This window comes from Antedon bifida, chromosome 3, assembly GCF_963402885.1.
Source record: "Antedon bifida chromosome 3, ecAntBifi1.1, whole genome shotgun sequence".
In the NCBI taxonomy this organism is placed as follows: domain Eukaryota; kingdom Metazoa; phylum Echinodermata; class Crinoidea; order Comatulida; family Antedonidae; genus Antedon; species Antedon bifida.
In genome coordinates this window covers 35,019,650-35,040,467 of record NC_136228.1, presented here as the reverse complement: position 1 = coordinate 35,040,467, position 20,818 = coordinate 35,019,650, and the positions used below count along the sequence as shown (strand labels likewise).

The 20,818-nt window shown below is 32.3% G+C and overlaps 1 protein-coding gene across 2 annotated transcripts in view; it reads right to left on the bottom strand.

Moving 5' to 3' along the window:
* Positions 1 to 20,818, bottom strand: part of LOC144838456 (uncharacterized) — a 41,168-nt gene that overhangs the window by 12,103 nt on the left and 8,247 nt on the right. Inside the window, exons 4-8 of one of the 2 annotated variants that reach the window (XM_078693826.1) lie at positions 10,142 to 10,307; positions 5,978 to 6,145; positions 5,454 to 5,567; positions 4,568 to 4,618; positions 2,471 to 2,717 (exon numbers count right to left, since the gene is read on the bottom strand). In XM_078693826.1, coding sequence (XP_078549952.1) covers positions 2,471 to 2,717; positions 4,568 to 4,618; positions 5,454 to 5,567; positions 5,978 to 6,145; positions 10,142 to 10,307 — 746 coding nt within the window. The remainder of the gene's footprint in view (positions 1 to 2,470; positions 2,718 to 4,567; positions 4,619 to 5,453; positions 5,568 to 5,977; positions 6,146 to 10,141; positions 10,308 to 20,818) is intronic. The other variant, XM_078693827.1, reaches the window with a different exon arrangement.

Sequence of the window (20,818 nt, the reverse complement as noted above, 5' to 3'; positions counted from 1 at the left end):
CCAATTTAAGGTTAATATTGTAGTCAATGACTCGTTGTATGTTGCTCACATTTTGCAGATTTGTGATTTGAAGAAGATACTTAATTATTTAATTTGGTCACCTGGATTAAGTAATCAAGATAAGCAATTGCTTAATGGCATAAATGTTTTTTCATTGTCACATTATTTGAGTATGTATGTAAATTTACATATAACACCCAGGAATTGATAATTATGATAGGATACACACATTAAACAAATATGGAAAATATATTGTGAATAAATGTTTAAAAAAAAATATATAAAACACATTTCTGGACTTCTCGGAAATTAATGATGGGTACTACCATAATAGAATCATTCTAAAGGCCTACTGTACATCACGTCTATTGAAGTATGGCGTGCAAATGTTGTCAAATAACTGAGCCTGTTTGATCAATGATGTGCTAAATCCCATTGGGAAGGAGGTATTATGAGTCAATAAGCCGTTTCCCAATTTAGTCAGATGTATCTGTTAATATTCCGTGTCAGTTCAGACATTCCATGAAAAATGTTCACTACTGATAAAACAATTCTTATATTCATTTATTACATTATCGTGCCATAGGGGATTCCCGCGAGATGATTTCAACATGGCCAGGCCATTACAATATTTAGTCTCTATAGTGTAGCAAAGTACAAATTGCGATAGTATCTATGAGTGATTCATTAAAATGGGGGACTGGGATCTTTTGGGGACTGCCTAATTCAATTCTTTTAAATGTCAACAATAGACACAAATCGGTGTATATTTAAATTAACAACCACGAATAAATTAACAAATAGATCAATTACTAAAAGTGTGAATAATCATCATTTTATAATAATCCATTTCTGTATAACTAAAAAAAAAGTTTCAGTTTAACTTTAAATTTGTTAGAGAGTATAACATTTTCATTATTACTTTATCTAATAACAAGTAACATTTTAAATTTATAAAGAGATATTAACAGATCTGCCGTACATCATAATCCAGGTAGCAGAAACGCAATTTTGCCTGTTAGTAATAAACTACCGTACCGAGCATTTTCAACCACAATCGTCACTGATGTCTGCACAATGTCGTAACTGTTAGCAGCCCGTCACACCAGGAAAACCAATGTTACGCTACGCTTACAGCGCCGTCCCATGGGCTTGGCGCCGCAATTTAAAACCTCTCTCTAGCGTGTAACTTCACAATGCAGGCACTCTTTCCTAGATTGTTGTTACTTGTTCTACTTTCTCTTTCGATTGAATACAATGTCGTTTTATTGATCCAATAGCATTTTCTTTTGACAGTTCCCTAAAGCTTTGTAATACTCCACCCTAAATCCCGTTGGAATGAGCACCATTCATTGAAATCATTTATTAACTGGGTGAAACATCTTTATTTAATATTGTTTGTTGTTTTCAACATCAGATTCATATTTTCGTATTGCTTTGATTCTTATGAAAACCGACCTTACTTTAACGTCAGGTAAACTTTTCTCTACATAAATATATAAAATGTAAATCAAAGGAAATCTTCAATCACTAATATAGTCATAAACCAACATAACCAAACACTACCAATTAACCAATCAAACTGAACATACAAAACTACCAACCAACCAGACTACCAACCAACCTACTACCAACCGAGCAACCAACCAATCACTCAAAACTTAAGACAACCAACAAAACTATCAGTCAACAAATCAAACTATCAACCAACCAACAACAACAAAAAAATTCAATAAATCTATAATAATCAATAAACAATAGTACTATCAATAGAAACAATAGAATACTTAAACTCAGCTGTCTCAATTTATCCACAACAAACTAAGTATGATTCACTTTCATTTTCAATCAAGATGCGAAACAAAGAAAAGACATTCTTTCCCCAAGACATTGATGTTTTTTCAACAATATGTGTCTTAATGTATCTAGAAACACATTTGGAAGTTAGCCATACATATGACCTTAGATACAGTAGAAGTGTCTCGCCTGATAGTTGAGATGTATACCGCAATGCATGAACGCCAGCATTGCTCAAAATGTATGTATTGTGTATGGTTTTTCTTGTTAAGCGTGAAACATTGATTTGTCCAATCAGATTCACAAACAAAGGTTGTTTAGAAACCTTCAATCCACCATTCTCATTCTCGCCTGATGTGCTTCAAAGTACAAGTCTATTGACTAAAGTACCATAGATGTTAGTAGGCCATTACTCTTCTTCCATCCATCTCTGCTCTCCGCTGTGTTCTTTCGATATTGTTCTTTCATATCTTCTTTTGTTTTCTCCATCTAAAGCTCTGTCTACACTGTCAAACTAATTTGATAAAAAAAGTGTGATGTGCCCAAATGATGACATCATCATGTCCATGGGCACATCACATTTTTGATATAAAGTTTGATAGTGTAGACAGAGCTTTAATCAAATTGTTTCCTAACTGCAATAAACATGAATACACAATATTTTAAAACTTACTTCCTACATCTTCCAAAATTATTAGCTGCATTGTAAGCATAACAGCCGTTCATGCTGTTGGCGTCTTCCCAAGAAATAAGTCCCAGGTATTTCTGGTCGTTGTGATTGCACACGCTCCAACCTTGAGCGCACAATACTTTGCCGTGTTTCACATGTCCTTTCCACGCTCCGTGGCACGCAACGATCCCCGGTACCTGGTGTAGGCCTTCTATTGAATTATCATGACATCCCATTTCTTCTTCTGGAACTGTGGAAAAAACAAACAAAACAATAATTAAACATTCAATTTTTTTTAATTTATTCAATTTCTGCCATATTTAAAAACAAAATGAAAAATATAAAAGGCAAGGCAAAGGCAAAACACCTACATATAATAAATATGAAGGGCTGGTGTTGCCTGAAAGCTCTGCTAATTTTTCTAGCTGTTTTAACTTTATTGTTTTGATTGAAATAGCTTTTTGCTTATTTTATTTTGTGTCTCCATTGAGATCCAGCCACTGATATCCACAGCATTGTCATTTTTTCAGTAATTTGCCTTTGGATTTATATATAAAATAAATAAAAATATAAGAAAATTGCTACATTATCTAAATTAAACTTTTTGTTATCCATGGTTCTGGTTATTTCCCAAAGGACTTTAAAAAAAGATGTTTCTAATAATGACTATAGGATGTAATACGTACAAAATCATATCTGGAAAATGTAAATGCATGGAGATGCCAAATTTCTATTTTCACTTTAGCATATCTCGTGAACACCAACCCACAGCAATTAAATGTCACTAGACATATTACATTAACAAAGTCTTTAGAATTATTTGTAGGCTATTCTAATTATGTTGTTCATAAAGATGTTATATTCAGTTTATTCGATCAAGTAATCCTGGTAAAATCTTGTAGAATAAATAAATTTATAGATTTATAATAAATATTATCAGTAAATTGTAGTTTAGTCTCCAATAGCAGTTATTTTGCCATTTCTTTTAACACTATCTATTTAAAGAAAATTCTATTTCAAATCTCAAATAAAAAGAGTGTCTTGTTAAGTTTTAACACAGCGTAACATCTTTTCACAGTTTGTATTTTAATATCGTCCGTCAGTCATCGCACTTGTACGACAAAATGTGCACCGACAATGTCATCCTTAATTTCCTGTCAACTAGGTACAGAGCATAGCAAACCTTGTCAGCATCGAGCACCTCTGCTAACTGTTTGTTCCCGGTATTAAGACGTTTGAACACTACCGCTCTGTGCCTGGTCGGTGTGTGTAAACACTGTCGCTGTTCATTAACTTATCAATTAAAGCAGCCAAATTGTTTTCACTCCCATTAACGGTACAAACCTCTGCGGCAGATTTCAATGAATTTCTCTTTTTTTTTGCCAAAACAGTTCAATGCCCTGAACAGTTCAGGACATTTGTCCAATGCATAGTAGCAGTAGATATAGACCTGCTTTATATTTAGTTTATAAAAGATGATATAGAAGCCTGAAGGAAAAGATTAATTAAGACTATTCTAAACCATCCATAGCCCTCTAAGTAATATACATCAATACACTAAGTAATTGTATTAATGAACTAACTTCTGTACTCTATATATATATTGCCAATTTAGTTAACTAAAACAAATTGATATAGTATACCAATATAAAGTTTCCACATGTAATGCTTGTAAAATTATAATTTAGTTCACATTCATGCAGTGCATTCTTGCAGAGGAAAATAAAATAAAAATTTAATTTGTCACTTTGACGAATTATAGGTGATCATTTTCATAATTCTATTGACTTTTAAAGTGGAGCTTCACCCAGAAAATATTAATTTTTCATACATTTCAAGCAGTGCATTCTTTATAGAGGAAAGTAAAATAAAAATAGTATACAGCATGGTATTTCCAACCATCACCTCTGGTGCAATAATGCAAGCAATGTGCAGATAGCCTTTACCACTAGTATACCCCAGATAAAAACTTAGCCACTAGTTTCCAAGATACACAGCTACTTTAGCGAAGTATTCAGTCAATATTGTGATGGTAGTGTTTGTCACAATTTGACTTAAATCTACATTTTTTTGACAATTTAATTACGCCATATACATTACCTTCAATACTAATGACAATTTTAGATGATTTTATCTCAGTTATTTGTGAGTCTGAAAGTTGTGAAAAACACATGCACTGTTTTAAGGGTTCTTTTAAAATTGAAAGATATCCATTAAAACAATGTCATTGCTGAAAAACAACTGAATCTAGTTCTTGTTCCTAAATGATTTTAAACAATAAATTAGTCTTTTCATAAGAAATGTGTCGATCAATGTTTTAAAGTCACTGCTAATCAAATCTGTAGTATGGAAAAACTGTAAAGTATGACCATGATCCTATACAATTAGTCATAGGTCTATGATATGATAAGTTTAATATACTCAGTACAGTATAGGCAGGGAAGAGTGACTTTTTACTGGTATAGGGAAGCTTTTTAAATACAGTACTAAACAATTCTGTAGTTTCTTTGTTTAATGAAATGGAATTAATTGTGTTGAATAAATGTTTTTTCAAACAGAAATGTCAGCAAATTTTGCTGTAGATCCTCATCTACAATAATGCTGTGATTCTTTTTACTGCAATATTTTCTAATTAATTTTAAAGTGGTCGACGCTTCGTTCAAGGTCCACGTCATTTCTCAGCAGGTAGGAACACTTTCGCAACTGCAGGGTGCGGTGAACGACAGACCCTTCAATAAGCTAATGAGATCTGGTTGGATGTGACATAAGATAACACATGGACAGGTGGCTGAATAATACGCTAACTGGACCTTAATAACTTACGGTTCTTTTAACCCTTAAAGTGTAAACTGAGTACTGGACAATTTGGCATTCCTTATTATCAACAAACTGAATAAACATTGAGGGAATTTTAAGGATGCATTTCCCAACTACAAATTATTATTGTTAAAATAACATTAGTGTAGATGTCAGTTAAATTGCATACCATTTTTTACGACTGTGATGAATGTATCTTTACGGTCAAAGCCTGATAAATTGTCAGCAACACAGGAGTATGCCCCAGTATCTTGTTCTTCAACTCTTGATAGTGTTAGAGCACCTATAAAGATGATAAATAAGTATATACAGGTTTGTTATAAGATGCATATACAGTATAACAACCCCTATTAAAGGACACCTTCAGGACTAAACAAAGCACCCTCCGTTATATAGAGGTGTCCCTTGAATCGGGGTTGGCCGTAGTATAAAAAGATATATTACTCCTTATTTGTTTCATAAGAAAATGTCCCCTTAATAGAGTGTCCCATTAATATGGGTGTCCCCTTAATACGGGTGTTGCCTTAATATTATAGGGGTGTCTTCTTAATAGGGGTGTCCCAAAAAAGGGGTTCTACTGGAGTACTAGAGAGCTTGGACTTGGAAAAAAAAATTCTTGTTATAAAGATGTATACAGTATCTACTTTTATTTAACACTAAACTCATTACTTTTTAAACGTAGTCTTGTTATACCTTTATCTAACACTAATCGAGTATCTTTCTTGTGGATAATTTTTCCATCACGGAACCACCTGAGGTTTGGTTCTGGAAGTCCAGATGCATGGCACGTCAATGTCATATTGAACCCTGACAATATCTTCATTTCTGGTGGTAGAACTGTTTCAATTTCTGGTTGTTGTTCTGAAGGAGAAAATTAAAAATTACAGGCCACAAATAATAACATAAATCATAACTCTATTCTGACGTCAAAAAGGACAAGGACTAAGAAAGGAAAAGCGAAACAAAAGTGCTGTTCTAGATCTACTGTGTGTTTAATTGTAAAGACAAAACAATAGAACATCAAATTGTAAGTGTCTAATCCATGTTGAAACCTCCCCAATCAGAGACTTCATCAAATAATTGATGAATTATACAACATACAGATGTTGTACAGGCAAAAGCTAATAAAATGAGCACTAACATATTTGTATTTTCTCAACTTTAAATTCTCAACACATAAAATGCTCCATTTTTTTTTTGCTATGGATATAAAAAGATGAATGAATAAATAATAGAAATATAGTAGCTACTGTAGGCCTACTAGATAGCATTTGCTAAATGTCATGATCCACAGGTGAAGATTCATCTCCTTTGAGGAATAAAACACAAAAACCTTTTTCTATGATTCATCTCTCATCTGGGTTTTGATTATTTTTGTACCGACGACGTCCTCCCATGTTTACTTAAAAGTCTTTCTAAGCACTTGCTTACAGTACATGACGCACCTGTTACCAGACGGGAAAAGCTACGTCCCATCAAACCGCGTTTACAGAAACTAAGGAAGCTCAAGAAATATCTCCACCTGTTAGGATCATTCTCACTTATACGAATATCTTCACTGATGACAATGATTATAATTGAAATATTCAGCAGGTAAAGAGCTAGGCCCAGATAGTATGTACACCTGCGGTATCTAAGGATTTTCCCTGGTGAGAAATCAGCTTGTTCTCTTTTCATACCGTAGAGATATAGGTCTCTTCCTCTTCTAAACAATTACCTGCCTAGCTTCTGTTATCTGTTCTAAAAATCTTTTTCATAGTGAAAAAAATTTAACATAGCACAATAATTCAATCACTTTTATTAGAAAAACTTTTCCTTTAATATTTAATATATATATTTATTTGTTTAGACTAGTTTTACTGATTTAAAAAGGAACAGATAGATTGGATTTTTGTTTTAAATAGATTTTTTTTTAAACTATAAAAACAGTAAAAAATGTTGTAAATGTGCTAATTGAATTTAAAAAGTTTCCTAATAATAGATGTTTTAGTTACAACTCTTTTGTGAAGATAGTAAAGCTTATATAGTTGTAGTGTGTGAATCCAATGGGAGGTAGTAAGATTCTAACGGATGTTTTGATGCCCGACGCGACAGCTTTGGGGTCTCACAAGTACAACAATTGGATAGCAGATGGTTTAATTTGAAACGAAAAAGTAAAATATAGAAAGAAAACATGGCTCGTGATACTTGTAATTAAAACAGTGATACCTAAATAGATTTAGAATTGATATCAATCAAGAAATGTTATTGCCCGCACTGAATTTTAAATACAGCACGAGATTAACAAAGGCCTCAAAATATTTTCGAATTAGCATCAATCAACCTATTAAAAATTAGACTTAATATTCAGACATCTATTATAGTCCTAAGTTGTTACATCCAAATTTGGAAGTTTGGGGACTTGGGGCTTGGAAGTCTGTGAGGAGGATATGGAAAATTACCATAGAGATAGTAATTAAAGGTAATTGACCTAATTAAATAATTTACATTCCTATTATGAAAATGATGTACATTAAAGGTATTGAATATTGGTTGACGCAAGATTTCATGGTTGGCATATTTCGTCGCCTTGTTCATGATTTATGTTTAGCAGTATGTCAGAGGAGGCAGCACATTTCTTGACAGTGAAAATAGTTAACCGTACTGTGTGGCAATTATTTGATTAATAGTTTAATAACATATATTGAGGCAATAAATTATGTAATATACTTTTTGAAATGGGATTTTGAAAATAATACGTCTATATAAAATGCTTCAATGACAACCATTCCGATTAATTTCCATGTCATTATTTTTAAAAAACTGTAACACACACATGAAGTACAGTTGTCATTATAACATATCACCTTCAATATAAACACATTTCATTTTCACTTTCTTGTTAAATTAAGGCGAAGGACAAATGCAAAAGAACAAGATACAAGCAAATTACATAGAAATGAAACATCATTTCCAAATGTCAAAGTTTACGACTTAAAATGAGACCAGGTGAATTGGGAATCCTATCATCAAAGGTAACATCTTAAATTGGGTTTTAAAAACATGTCAAAACATTTATACAAACAGAAGTGAAAGAAGTATGAAGTGATAGAAAGAAATGAAAACACTAGAAACTCAGGCCCTTACTTTTGGAGGTGGGATGACATATGGGGTGTGATGGGATGTGAGATGGGATGTGAGATGTGATGTCGTGTGGGATGTGGGGTGAGAGTTGATGTGGGATGGGATGGAATAATCATTTAAAGGTGTAAATCAACCTTGCACCATCAAAGATTCACTTATAAAACAACTCTAATCCAACCTTGCACCACTAATCACTAGGATCCACCCATAATACAACTTTAGCATCCCCTTCCTGTATTCCTGGTTTAAAGCTAATTGTTTTTGAAGGTGAAAAATAAAAGTTTATATAGCCTCACCTGAGTTGCACCACTTTTTCTCACACTGTCAAATTGATTTAAGTTGTCGTAAAAGCTGCACTTTTTCTCGGTATAAATTTTAAGTTTGGAAATATGCAAATTTATTACCTTCCCTATTACAAATGACACTAGTAACCTTCCGCTAATAAAGCTATATTAAATCTGCATTATATCATTTTTCGTTTTTTTTTTCTTGTATAAAATAAATTCCAGATTTTATCAATTTACCTCCTAAAAATATAAGCCAAACTTTTAACAATAAGTACATGGTGTACAACACAATGTACTAATTTGGTAATTTTACAGAAATTTAAACAATTTTATTATTTTACCTGGGGGAACGTGTTATTCAAAATTGTCGATTTTTTAAGTTACCTTTAGGTATGATGTAATCTTGATTAAAGATCAATTTTATTATTTTGATTTAAGCCAAGAAGCCGAAATTGTAAGCTCTGGGGACATGCCAGAGGTGGCTACCCAAGCACTGAGCCCTTGTCCTTGTCCACAGATCAGAACCTTGATAGGGAATAAGCTTAAAGTAACTGCCTAGAGTAATTCAGAGATGTAGATCAAAGCAGATCTCTGGGGACCCAGGCTCAGGCTTACCTAATTTTGAATAAGAAAATTCCAGGATATGAATATTTTGCAGGTGATAAAACAAATTCCAATTTTTATATCAAAATAATGACAAAGATCCTGTTGCTTTCAGCCCTCAAGATATACTTATTAAACAACTGTGATTACAATCAATATTCAGATGTAATAAACCAAATAACAAAAATAACCTCTACCATTCACCAAGTTTTAATTAGAAGTAAATAAAGTTTGCATTTACACTACATTCTTACAACCTTGTCAAAACACATTTTGATTATAAATCAAACACTATTCCAAATTGTCGGAAATTGGAAAGAGGTTATTCTTTAACGATCAGGGCCGGAAGAATATTACTACAGATCATTAATAAATTTTGTAACCTTGTTATGATTAAGTACGACACTGTATGACTTTGTATGCAATTTGAAATCACAATGAAAATGACAATGAGAACTGACATGTTTTACAATCAATTAACTAATAGTTATATTACGCTACGGCATGTTGATTTCATAAGAAATAACATCATTTCTATGGTACATTGTAACCATTGCAATATTTGTATCTAAACAATATTAGGCGCTGAATTAGACTTATACTTCCTACAGTAAATAGCAGTATGTAGCAATATAGGTATTTTACATATTTTGTGGGTATCATAGGTACAGTTACTATAATATATTACTTCTTCATCTTGCAGGGACAGAAGCACAGACAATAAGTTGACAGCCTGGTTTGTGTTTATTCTTAATTTTGTAAGTGAAATATGTAGGGGGGTGGTGAGGTGAATGGGGTGTCTTCTAAATCCGTCTCTATTACAAACTTTCTATAAACTACTTACCAGGTTTTTTACAGCATAAAACACCAGTAATACCGGGTCTAAAAGAACATGACCTCCTGAAGTAAGTATCAACACAGCAGCTTGCATCGATCCTGCCACTGCCAATGCAGGATGTTTGACCTTGGTTCTGGTGAGGGCATGCTCGACCAACAGCTCCTAGATCATCCTGCAAAAACAACAAAACCAAAAGAATATTTGAAATATTCTTGACAACATGAATGAGACTTCTCTTTAGGAGGGTTACTTACATACATCAAAATCACGTTCTCTTCCTTGCACTGCTATTTTGTCTCAATAAGACATACTCTTACAGTGAAGCTTTTTAAGTGGTGTCTAGGAACTGTATCTTAACAATTGCATTCATTAAAATATATGCACAAATGTAATAGTTTTGTATGGTCATAAACATCTACTACTGACAATATAATAATAATTTAGGTATTTGTATAGCGCCAGAATCAACTAAACCGAAGTAAAAATCAAAGGCGCTTATATTGGATGTTAAAAAGATGCGTTTTAAGTTCTTTTTAAAAAATAGCAATAGAAGTTGATTTAGTAAAATGACGCTGGAGAGAATTCCAGACACACGTTCAAAATGTTTGCAAATTTAAAATATGAAACTAAAAGCAATATGTTGGTGAAAGTGGGTGAATAACATGTGTTTTAGATTAAGTTCTTTAAAGGTGCCACTTTGACTAAATGTTAGTCCACGAAGAATCTGACCGGATTACACGCCCTCCTAGGATCATCATTCCATGTTAAGCTAGGGATGTTGGATGGGGTTAACCGCCAGGCTTTAAGCAAACGAAGAAGATAACACCCTCATCATGTAAGTCTTTCTTCCGCATACACACGCGTTGTTAGCTTAAGTCGATGATGATGGATGGCAGCTAGTGACTGATATTATCTTAATTGTTCAGATGTAAACCCATCTCTTCCTAAATATTCATTTAGATGGCTATCTTGTCTACACAAAGAACATTATGAAATAAGGCATTTAGGCTAACAGGATTTGACAAAAACTTTTACTTCTAAGTAGGATTTTTGCTTACGGGTGTTCAATTTGTATTGAGAACTTAGCAAATACACTAATACTAATCCAGTTGCATTCAACATTAATTAAATAAGATTAACAATCTTGAGTTAATTACACAAAAAAGTGTATTAGTGCTACTTACAAAGAAACAAACTATTGACCATGAGGTATATCTTTCTAAGTGGTTCTAGTGAATAGAGATTACAATACTTGTGACCAGGGTGTAAGTATCTACTTAAGATTTAGATTATATTTAAGTGCTTCAACTTCTACAAAAATGGAGGTCTATGTATTTGAATGTATGCTGATTTATGAGCAATAAGTTGCGGATTCAAAAGATGCAAGAATTACAAATAACTCAACTAATCCTCTGTAAAACAATTTATCAGCTGATATTTACTTCGACCACACATGATAAATTGAACAAGAGGAAAGAAAAGAAAACATTTATGACGAATAAACATTTGCTATATATCTGCTCACTTCACCTTCCTTCTTCATTTTAAACTATTAAAATGGTGAAATAATGGAGAAAAAAATAGGTCACTTCTTTAACAACTTAAGAACTGTAACTGTACTATGAAACAAATATTGACAATCAGGTGAAAACAAGCTCATTAATGTATCAACATGTTTGTACAAAGTCAACAGTGGATATAGATGTTATTTTCATATTTTCCTCCGACAACAACATTGTGTGTTTTCAGAAAAATATTAAAGATTATGAAATGAGCTTGTGTAGACTTTGAATTGCATCTACGACTTAAAGCAAATCCAAGTGAACAGATTCCAGAAAAATTTGTAGCATGTACAAACTGTGATATAGTTACAACTGAAGTAGGAATAAAGTAAAATCAACCAATCAAATGCAATTTTGTATTTTTGGATGGTATATTGAAAGTAATTAGGGTATCATAAAGCAAACATCCTTAAAGTCTGAGAAACCGAGACGCAGATAAAGACTATCTTTAAGGTTGGTTTCACACTCAACCAACACTAAGTTGTGGTTCGCATGAATCTATCATTACAGTGTCTCATCGTTTACAAGACATTGGTAAAAACTTCAGTATAATATCACTAAAGTATTTAATAATATGGAGAATCACATATGGCTATAGCCTTTGGGTATTTAAACACAAAATCAAGAATATTATCATTAATTGTTGTAAAAACATCGCATAAATCAAAGATAAATACAACGATTAAAGCAGTAAAAAGAGAAGGTAATAATAAACCAAGTAATGTACTTCAACCAAAGACTTCAAATCGGTTGGGATCAAAGGAACTTGCCTACTGGACAGGTAACAGGTAATCTGGTCCATGTATACCTGATGCTAAGGCAATATTATGAGAACCTTAGCTAAAGGACAGGATATCCGTATGGTGGTGAAAAGGTATCAAACATGAAGAAAATAACACAAACAAGTGAAAAAAGGAAAGGCTGAGTAAATTACAGAGACTCAAAAGGTATGGATTGAAGATGGAGCCATGGCAATGGAATGCAAGTTTGCATGTGGGTTCATTGAGAAGTGAATTTAAGCCGTTATTTTATAATGTTCTTTTACTTTGCGATATTTTAATGTTATAGCCTTCAAACACTTACGCTTTAAACTTTAAATAGCACATTCAAATCCCAAAGTTCAACCAATCATCAACATCTAAGTGAAATTACTACACACGATGCTAATGATTATTCAAATGAGATGCATTCAACCGATAAGATTCTATGAGGTATTAAAGTTTATTCTTTTTAATTCGCATAAAACACCACACTTGATGCAAATTAACCTTAAGAACATTATTCACTCCCAACTGATGCTGTTTACACCCGCAATTTAATAGTTAAATCAAACGAGAAATCAGTCGCCACACTATAAATTCACAACTACACGTGGGAGGAATTAGGTGGTGATCGAACGCTTCCTTATAGGTAAGGAAAATTCCCCCTGCGTGCGCCGGGGTTGGTCAGCCAAAGCTACCTGTTCTCTTGATGGTTTTTAATAAATGCTGTATGTTTCTTTTTAGCAAACAAGACATTATGAAGGAAAAGAGTCAGGAGCCAGGTTTGTCAATTTCCTTTGGTTTACTGAAGATAACTAATCAGTAACACGTACCTTGCACATTTTATGTTATTTTCAAAGATAAATTTACCAACCTTGATTTCTAGGGGTTTGGTTGCTTTTAGTTTAATCATTACAAGTATACTAGCTTAGGTTTACACACATGTTATAAAAAAGTATACATATTTAGTCACCATGTTATAACATTTTAATTTTGCACCATTGAAAATGTTATAATTGGCGAGTCGAAAAAGAATATTTAAAGAACTGTTTTGTACCTTTCTTTGTATATAATAATACAGTATTGTAAATAATAAAGAAATATTTGGATGAAATCAAAATTATGTCTGAACCAAAAAAGTACAGTGGCCATGATTTGTTCAAAAGTAAATCCAGTAGTCAACTATCACTTCCTCTGGGATTACACTAACTGTCAGTTGTCTATCTTGTCTAATACCTATTTTAACTGGATGTTTTATGTTCAAACTTCATTGATTAAATAATCCTAAAATTTGTTGATGTTTCAATAAAGCTTAAACTATATCACATTATCCCATCAGGGGTGCTCAGTGTACAAACAGTTTGCTTAAACTCTGTCTACACTATCAAACTAGTTTGACAAAAAAATGTGATATGCCCAAATATAGTAGTGACATGCCATCATCATGTCCATATATGGGCACATCACATTTTTTGTCACATACAGTTTGATGGTGTAGACAGAGCTTTAGAAATCTGTCAATAAATTTCAATTATTAATCAAGTATGTTTTTTAATGTCATTGTATATAATATAGGCCTATCTGCCTTAAGATTCTGTAACTCCTTCATTTCCCACAAGATTAAAATCGTTTAAAATTTGTCAACACAAAGATCCCCTGGGTGTCATCACGAAATCCCTTTCCACAACCCATCAACTAAAACAGACATCAACACACTCGCAAGTATTTAGTTTCTTTATACGCGTCGTCTATGGTGTGTTCAAGTTATCTGTTGGAATCTCTTCTGACACGGAACATTTTTTCGATGACATTATGAGAAATCATCCCTCATAACAGGTGAACTTGTGCACCTGTCGTTATCAACTTACCCTACTAAAAAAGATGACCTCTAAGACATATCTGTGTTGATATCTATTCATTTAATTTTAAGAGTCGTTTAGCAAATGTTATTTTGATGTTAATATATAAAATGGCAATTTAACCCACAGTGTGAATGTTTCAAGCGTTAATAATATTACAAGGTTGTTCTTTGAGTAAGTGCCTTCTTGGAATTTCTTTAAGGAGGTTTATTACACAGATAATATGTGAGATATACTGTAGATTCACACCTACAGTTTTGCTGTATCCCACCTTTAAGAGAGCAGGAGGCTAAATAAATCAGTTACGGGAAAGCACCAGACAGTCACGCCTCATGATTGACAAATCTTGAAAGAAAAATGTTTAGAGATAAAAGTAACCAAGCGTGTTGATTACCGGGCAAATTGACAGCTCTCTCAGTTGGCAGTTTGCAGCAGGTGTCTTGTGAAGACTTGACACACTGCTACACCTGTCTCTGTGTAGGGCAACATTCAGGCTGACAAAAGAAGGAGGCTGCAGGATTTAATGAGGCATGCGGTGAATTAAGTACCACTCAAACACCCAACTGAAGTTTAAGTTGCATTACAAATTGTCAATTGATACATCTATAATTGTTTATACGTTAATAAAACAAGAAATATTTCTTAGAAAAAACGCTGCTCGACTTATAATTGTTTATACATTAATAATAAAAAAAGTTTAAAATGTATACTATACATTAAAATGTACTATATAAATATTTTGTTGGGCATAATCACTTAAAATAATCTAAAACCTATTATCCTTCTATTATCATTAGAATGCCATGTTCTATCTTAAGCCATTTTCTACAATTTTGTATCTCATAAATATATTATAATTTCCTCAGACACAAAACATGTGTACCTATGTTTTATAACCTGCCATAGCATAATTTTACTTCACAAATCTGTCAATCCATCACTTGTTGTAAGTAATTTTAATTTTAAAAGTTCACAAACACAACTTGATAATGAACAGATATCGCACTAGGAATTTATTAGGAAACAACTGCATCCGGTCTACTGGGTACCTTTCTAGTATTAGTTACAGTAAAATATTGTGTTTACTTAAGCACTAACCTATAAAAGTATGTGGTAACAAAATATGTAATAATTATTTGATTGGCTATATGTTTAACATTGCAATGTTGTGATTGGTTAAAAGTCTCAAGTCATTCAGGTCTTTCTTGAATAAAATACCAGCACTTAAACCGGAACTTAAACTATCTTTAACTGAATGTAGCTTAGAGGGTATCGTTTGTAATGACTACTTAATTGGTTGCCTCATGGTACTAGTGGTTTATGAGTTGCTATGTGCTCACTCAAGCAGATTTTAATATGGTCAAAGGTCGCATCTGCTATGTTTTTAGCATCGCTGTAGGTAACGCCATTTTAGACGTTTAAAACAACAGCATCAACTGATACTTATTGTTTTATTTCAACACGATTAAATTCACTCCGGATTCAATTTCAACAAACTGTTTTCTTATAACAGTTTTATCTGATGAACCCGGCTTTTTGTTCTCTGCTAAGAAAATTCAGTTTATCACGTTTGTGAGGCAGAAGAGTCAAACGACACGCAGTGTGATCACGTTTCAAATGGTAAGTGACTTCAAGAGCAACGGCTATTAGTAAAAGACAACATCGAAGAGCAGGTGATATGAAGAAGTGCGTTTTCTGTTTCCGCGCCCCATGGGTCTAATGACAATACATTCCTGAATCTCTCTATGTTTGGTTAAATCCGACCTGGAAGTAATATTAAATTTCTAATCTTTCTGACTAGTTTAGCAACATCCAAATTACAGGAAAATGAGGATGAACCATATTACATTTATTTTTATATCATAATAAAAACTCTACTAAATGTGTCAAATAGAATTAAAAGATTGAGATATTAGCTGTGTGGATTTCGGTTAAAATCTATTATTGCGGTGAAAAGTGGAATGTATGCTTAAAAGAAGTTCAAGAAGAACCAGCACGTTCCTATGTGTATATTATTGTGTTTCTTATTGGTTTCAAAATTAATTCAATAAATATTTTTTTATTACTAAAATTTATTCATTTTATAAAATATTCATTTTCATTTCCTAACTATACAATAAATTGATATTTTTCTAAAAATAGAAAGATTTTGAAAATAAAAAAACTTTAGACAACAAAATCAAAACTGTGTCCCACTAACAAAAAATGAATTCTAATTCTAATTTCATGGCTTTATTAATAATATTTCTCTATTGTTCTGAAGTAGTACACGCACTACAATAGAACACTGATAAATGAATATTTTGACCTTAAATACTAATTACCACGTAAATAATATTTAACACACCAACTAACAAGACTGTCCCTGTACAATTCCTGGATATTTTCATCTTAATATCTGTTGTTATGGAAACACCATGAAGCCAATTTCAAAGCAAACCTTGACAAAGAAGTCACATGACCTAGACAAGAAGCACACTATACGACGACAAGAAAGTTTTATTTAGGAACACGAGTTCAAAGATACTTTAATAGTAAATTAAACATACCCCTTTAAGACAGTGACGAGCATTCTACAACACTATGCTATTACTGTAACATAAAGATACGAGTATAAACTGATCTCAAATTGAAAATGTCCACCGAAAATGTGGATAATTGACTACCTTAGGTATCAGTAGACACCATAATCAAATCACAAAAGGTGGTAGATTGTTCACCTTTTAATCTTTTAAGTTCTTAAGCTTAATTGCCCTCTTTGATCTTAATTAGTTGGCTACTAACTTGTAATCAAGATTTAATTATTTTCAATTTAAAACACTATTTCAACACTACAGTTCACAAGAAATTGTAACTAGAAACCTGTCATACAATTTAATGCAAGTTTGACTTTTGACATATTGGGAGATGTACTTTTCAATTCAATTTTTTAATTTTGTTAGTTTTAAGCAATAAAATCATTTAAAATAACTAGTTTGTATACAGTCAAGGGCATCCATGAATACTAGACAATACTGTATCAAAATATTGAGATAAATTCATGTAATCAATTGGCCAATTGGTACTCAATTGATCAGACTTTATGGGGATATCAAGGGAGTTAAAGCATTTACAATGCTTGGTGTTTTACATCTATTACCGCTTTGATTCTAAAGTTTGGATAATAATTTTGTTCATTTAAAGGCCAGGTGCGGGCAAAAAATTTCTATTGATCATACATTCCAATAATTATCGATCTATAGTTTCCCCTATGTTTCATAATTTTTGGGATTTTATTTGTGTTACACAAGCTTGTTGAAAATAAGCACTTTCTTATCAGTGGGGGGATAGTTCAAATTACACAGTAAAATCTCTATTCTTTTGTACACAAATTTTGTAAATAGAGAGGCATTTTAAAAAGCTATTAAAAATAAACGGTGTGGTAAAAAATGTTATCAGATGAATAAATATAGGTAATATAACTTGAATATTACATTTCTGGTATTTTTATTCAACTTCAGATTTTTATTTTCATGCTATAGCAAAAATTATCCACCGTATATCCACCATCTTTTTTCAATGTCTAGGGAGTCACCAGACATGTTATTACATTAGGTTAACTACCTAACTACTGAAAAAAATGTCTTCCTGGTTTTTATGGCAGAATTTTGCCAAATTTTGTATTTGACCATTTTAATGGAAATTCATGTTTTTTCGTCTTGATTTCTATTACAAATATTTGATTTATGTACAATTAACCAAATATTATATTTAAAATTCATGCCTGTACCTGAGCTTTAAAACATATGGATATGTCTTAACTACTTGGATACAATCAAGAGAAACATCAAGAAAGAAGAAGAGTGCATTACTTTATTCAGTTGGTCATTTCAGGTTCTTCCTGTTGAAAAATATGCTAATATTATTCCAACACTAAAATGTGTTTACAAATAATTACACAGAACAATTATCTTGCCCCGAAGCATAAGAACAACGTCGGAGGCAGTAGAAACAAAAACATATCGGTTGTCAGTGACAGTGACGCTAATATTCATTTAGCCGCAGTGATGTTTATGTTGCTATTCATCTGGCCGCAAGCTTCAAATAAATAGAAGAATTGCCGATGATCACCACACTTCATGCGTGGTAAAGGTACTCAATACAATTCAAAAGATTCCTTTATCGTACATTAGCGGTTTAGTAGATAGGCAATCAATTGTAATAACACAGTTGAACAAAACGTACAACACCGAATACACAGGGCAATAGATTTTTACTTGTTCTGTTGAGGTACTAAAACAAATTGAAAGTAGTCTAGCTGTCAATTCATGAAATTGATCTATGGTGGTGCGTTTTTTAATTGAAATTAATGTTCATAAGATCATTACAGAATTTCTTCACATGTATTTATACTAAACAATTGCAACAAGAAATTTGTGAAAAATCAATCATTTTTCTAAAAAAAATATTGAGAGTGCAAATCACCATTTATTTTCCATTCACTTATAAAATCCTAATTATGACCCTACAAGAGAAATCTTCAATAAATAGTTGTTTAAATAAATATTGCTTGCTGACAAAATCATTTCTGATAAACATAAAAGTTTACAAGAACAATGTCGCATACAAAAATGTGTGTTAATAGCTAAATGCTGTATCACACTTTAACACTGATTTCCTAGACAAATTCACACTTAAATTAAGTAGCTAATGGCATTGGTATTTACAAAGGAGTCAGCACATATTATTGCGTTGAAAGCAAGAAGAAAACAAATGGAAATATTTCAAGACATACAGCAGACTAAAGCACTTTAAAATAAATAATTCTGTCGCATAAAGCATCCTGTCCACAAACAACCTAAATAACTAATCACAAAAAATAAAATTTAAATGTCACCAATATTTTTTTTTTGGACGACGCAAACAATTTTATGCTGTAAAATTTAACAAAACCGAAAGTTTTTGGAAGTTAGCTTAGCCAGACAGACGACAGTCTTAGGTTTTTTAATTTGTGTACACAGTTGGGCGTAAATGTAATTTTGTATCACTTTAACTTACAAGTCGTTTATCAAATTATCGGGGGTATAATTATGTGTTAAATGATGCATAGACAACGATGAATTCCGCTGGAAGTAAAGTCTCATGTTTATGTTTTGTTTCCGTGGCACTCCAAGTGGTACAGATTAATCAATTTTCAAGACCTATTAAGTCATTAATTAAGGGATTATTGACTTTCCTTTATGGTTACACACCTTGGGAGATCAACTGTTCAATAAGTATATCACCTATATTTTTCTGATTCAACAAGTTACTAATTTGCAGTGTTTAAGTAAACAGTCCACAACTTCACTATGATGACAAAGTGAGCAGTTAAAAACAGAAGAGGCAAAGATGCTTTAAATATAATTATTAATGTAAAATATGATGATCTGTGCTGGGAAATGGGTGGCTACGGCCCTGATTACACAATTTAAACAGTAAATACTTTTAAAATAAAACCTGGAGTTTAAGTACAATGATACAAATAAGCCCAAACTCATAAACAACTTGGAGTATTTATGACAAAACTATGAAAGTCTATGAATGGTACTATCAGCTGGTGTCTATTAACTAGTTTACTGTCCTGTCCAACTCTATACAGCAAGTCCTATTTCATCCCTTTGCAGGGGTGGTTCAATGAAGGCAATACCACCACTCCAGCGGAAAGTACCAATTAATGTTTCTAATTAAGTAGTATCAGACACAGTTGGAAGATATTGGGGTCAGATGATTAGGCTTTTTGAAAGTAATTTTACATTTTTGAGTATTGTCATGAAAAAATAAGATTTTATTTAGTGATATTGAATAGAACTTTGAAACTTAAACCATGTAATATATTAACTGTGGTTCAGGAGATTAATCAATTCATTTTAAATGGTACTAGTGTATTTTAATTTACTGGTGGGCAATTTAACTTTATGTAAGTGTTTTATATTTGTGTATTCATCATTAAAAGAAAAACCCCTGAAATTATGTTAATAGATACTGATGTAATTTGTGGGCATATTACATATCATTATATAGAATTAAACTCACTCTCTAAAATTATGTTAATAGATACAACTGATGAGAGTGCTTTTCATCTGTGTGTAGTTGTCTACACAGGAAGTATTGAAACATGGCCTATAGATTAAAATTACCTAACTTCCTACAATCATTACAATAATGTCAAAACCACTAATTGTTCATTCTAAACATTACCACTTGGGTTATTTATTGGCTGCTATAAAACAATTGTAAACATTAGTACCTGTAGTCTATTTATTGGTAGCAATCAAAAAAACAGTACAGTGATTTGTAAACAGATGGTAATGTGGTTAAGTTCATTGACTGTACGGAAATAAGATAGAGACACATGTAAACAATGACATATACAAGTATTATTTTATGCATTGTAGCCAAATAAAAAATATTCATTCATTCATCTTTTATTTCGGAAAAAAAAAGTAATTCTCCATAGCTCAATAACAAATAATAAACAAC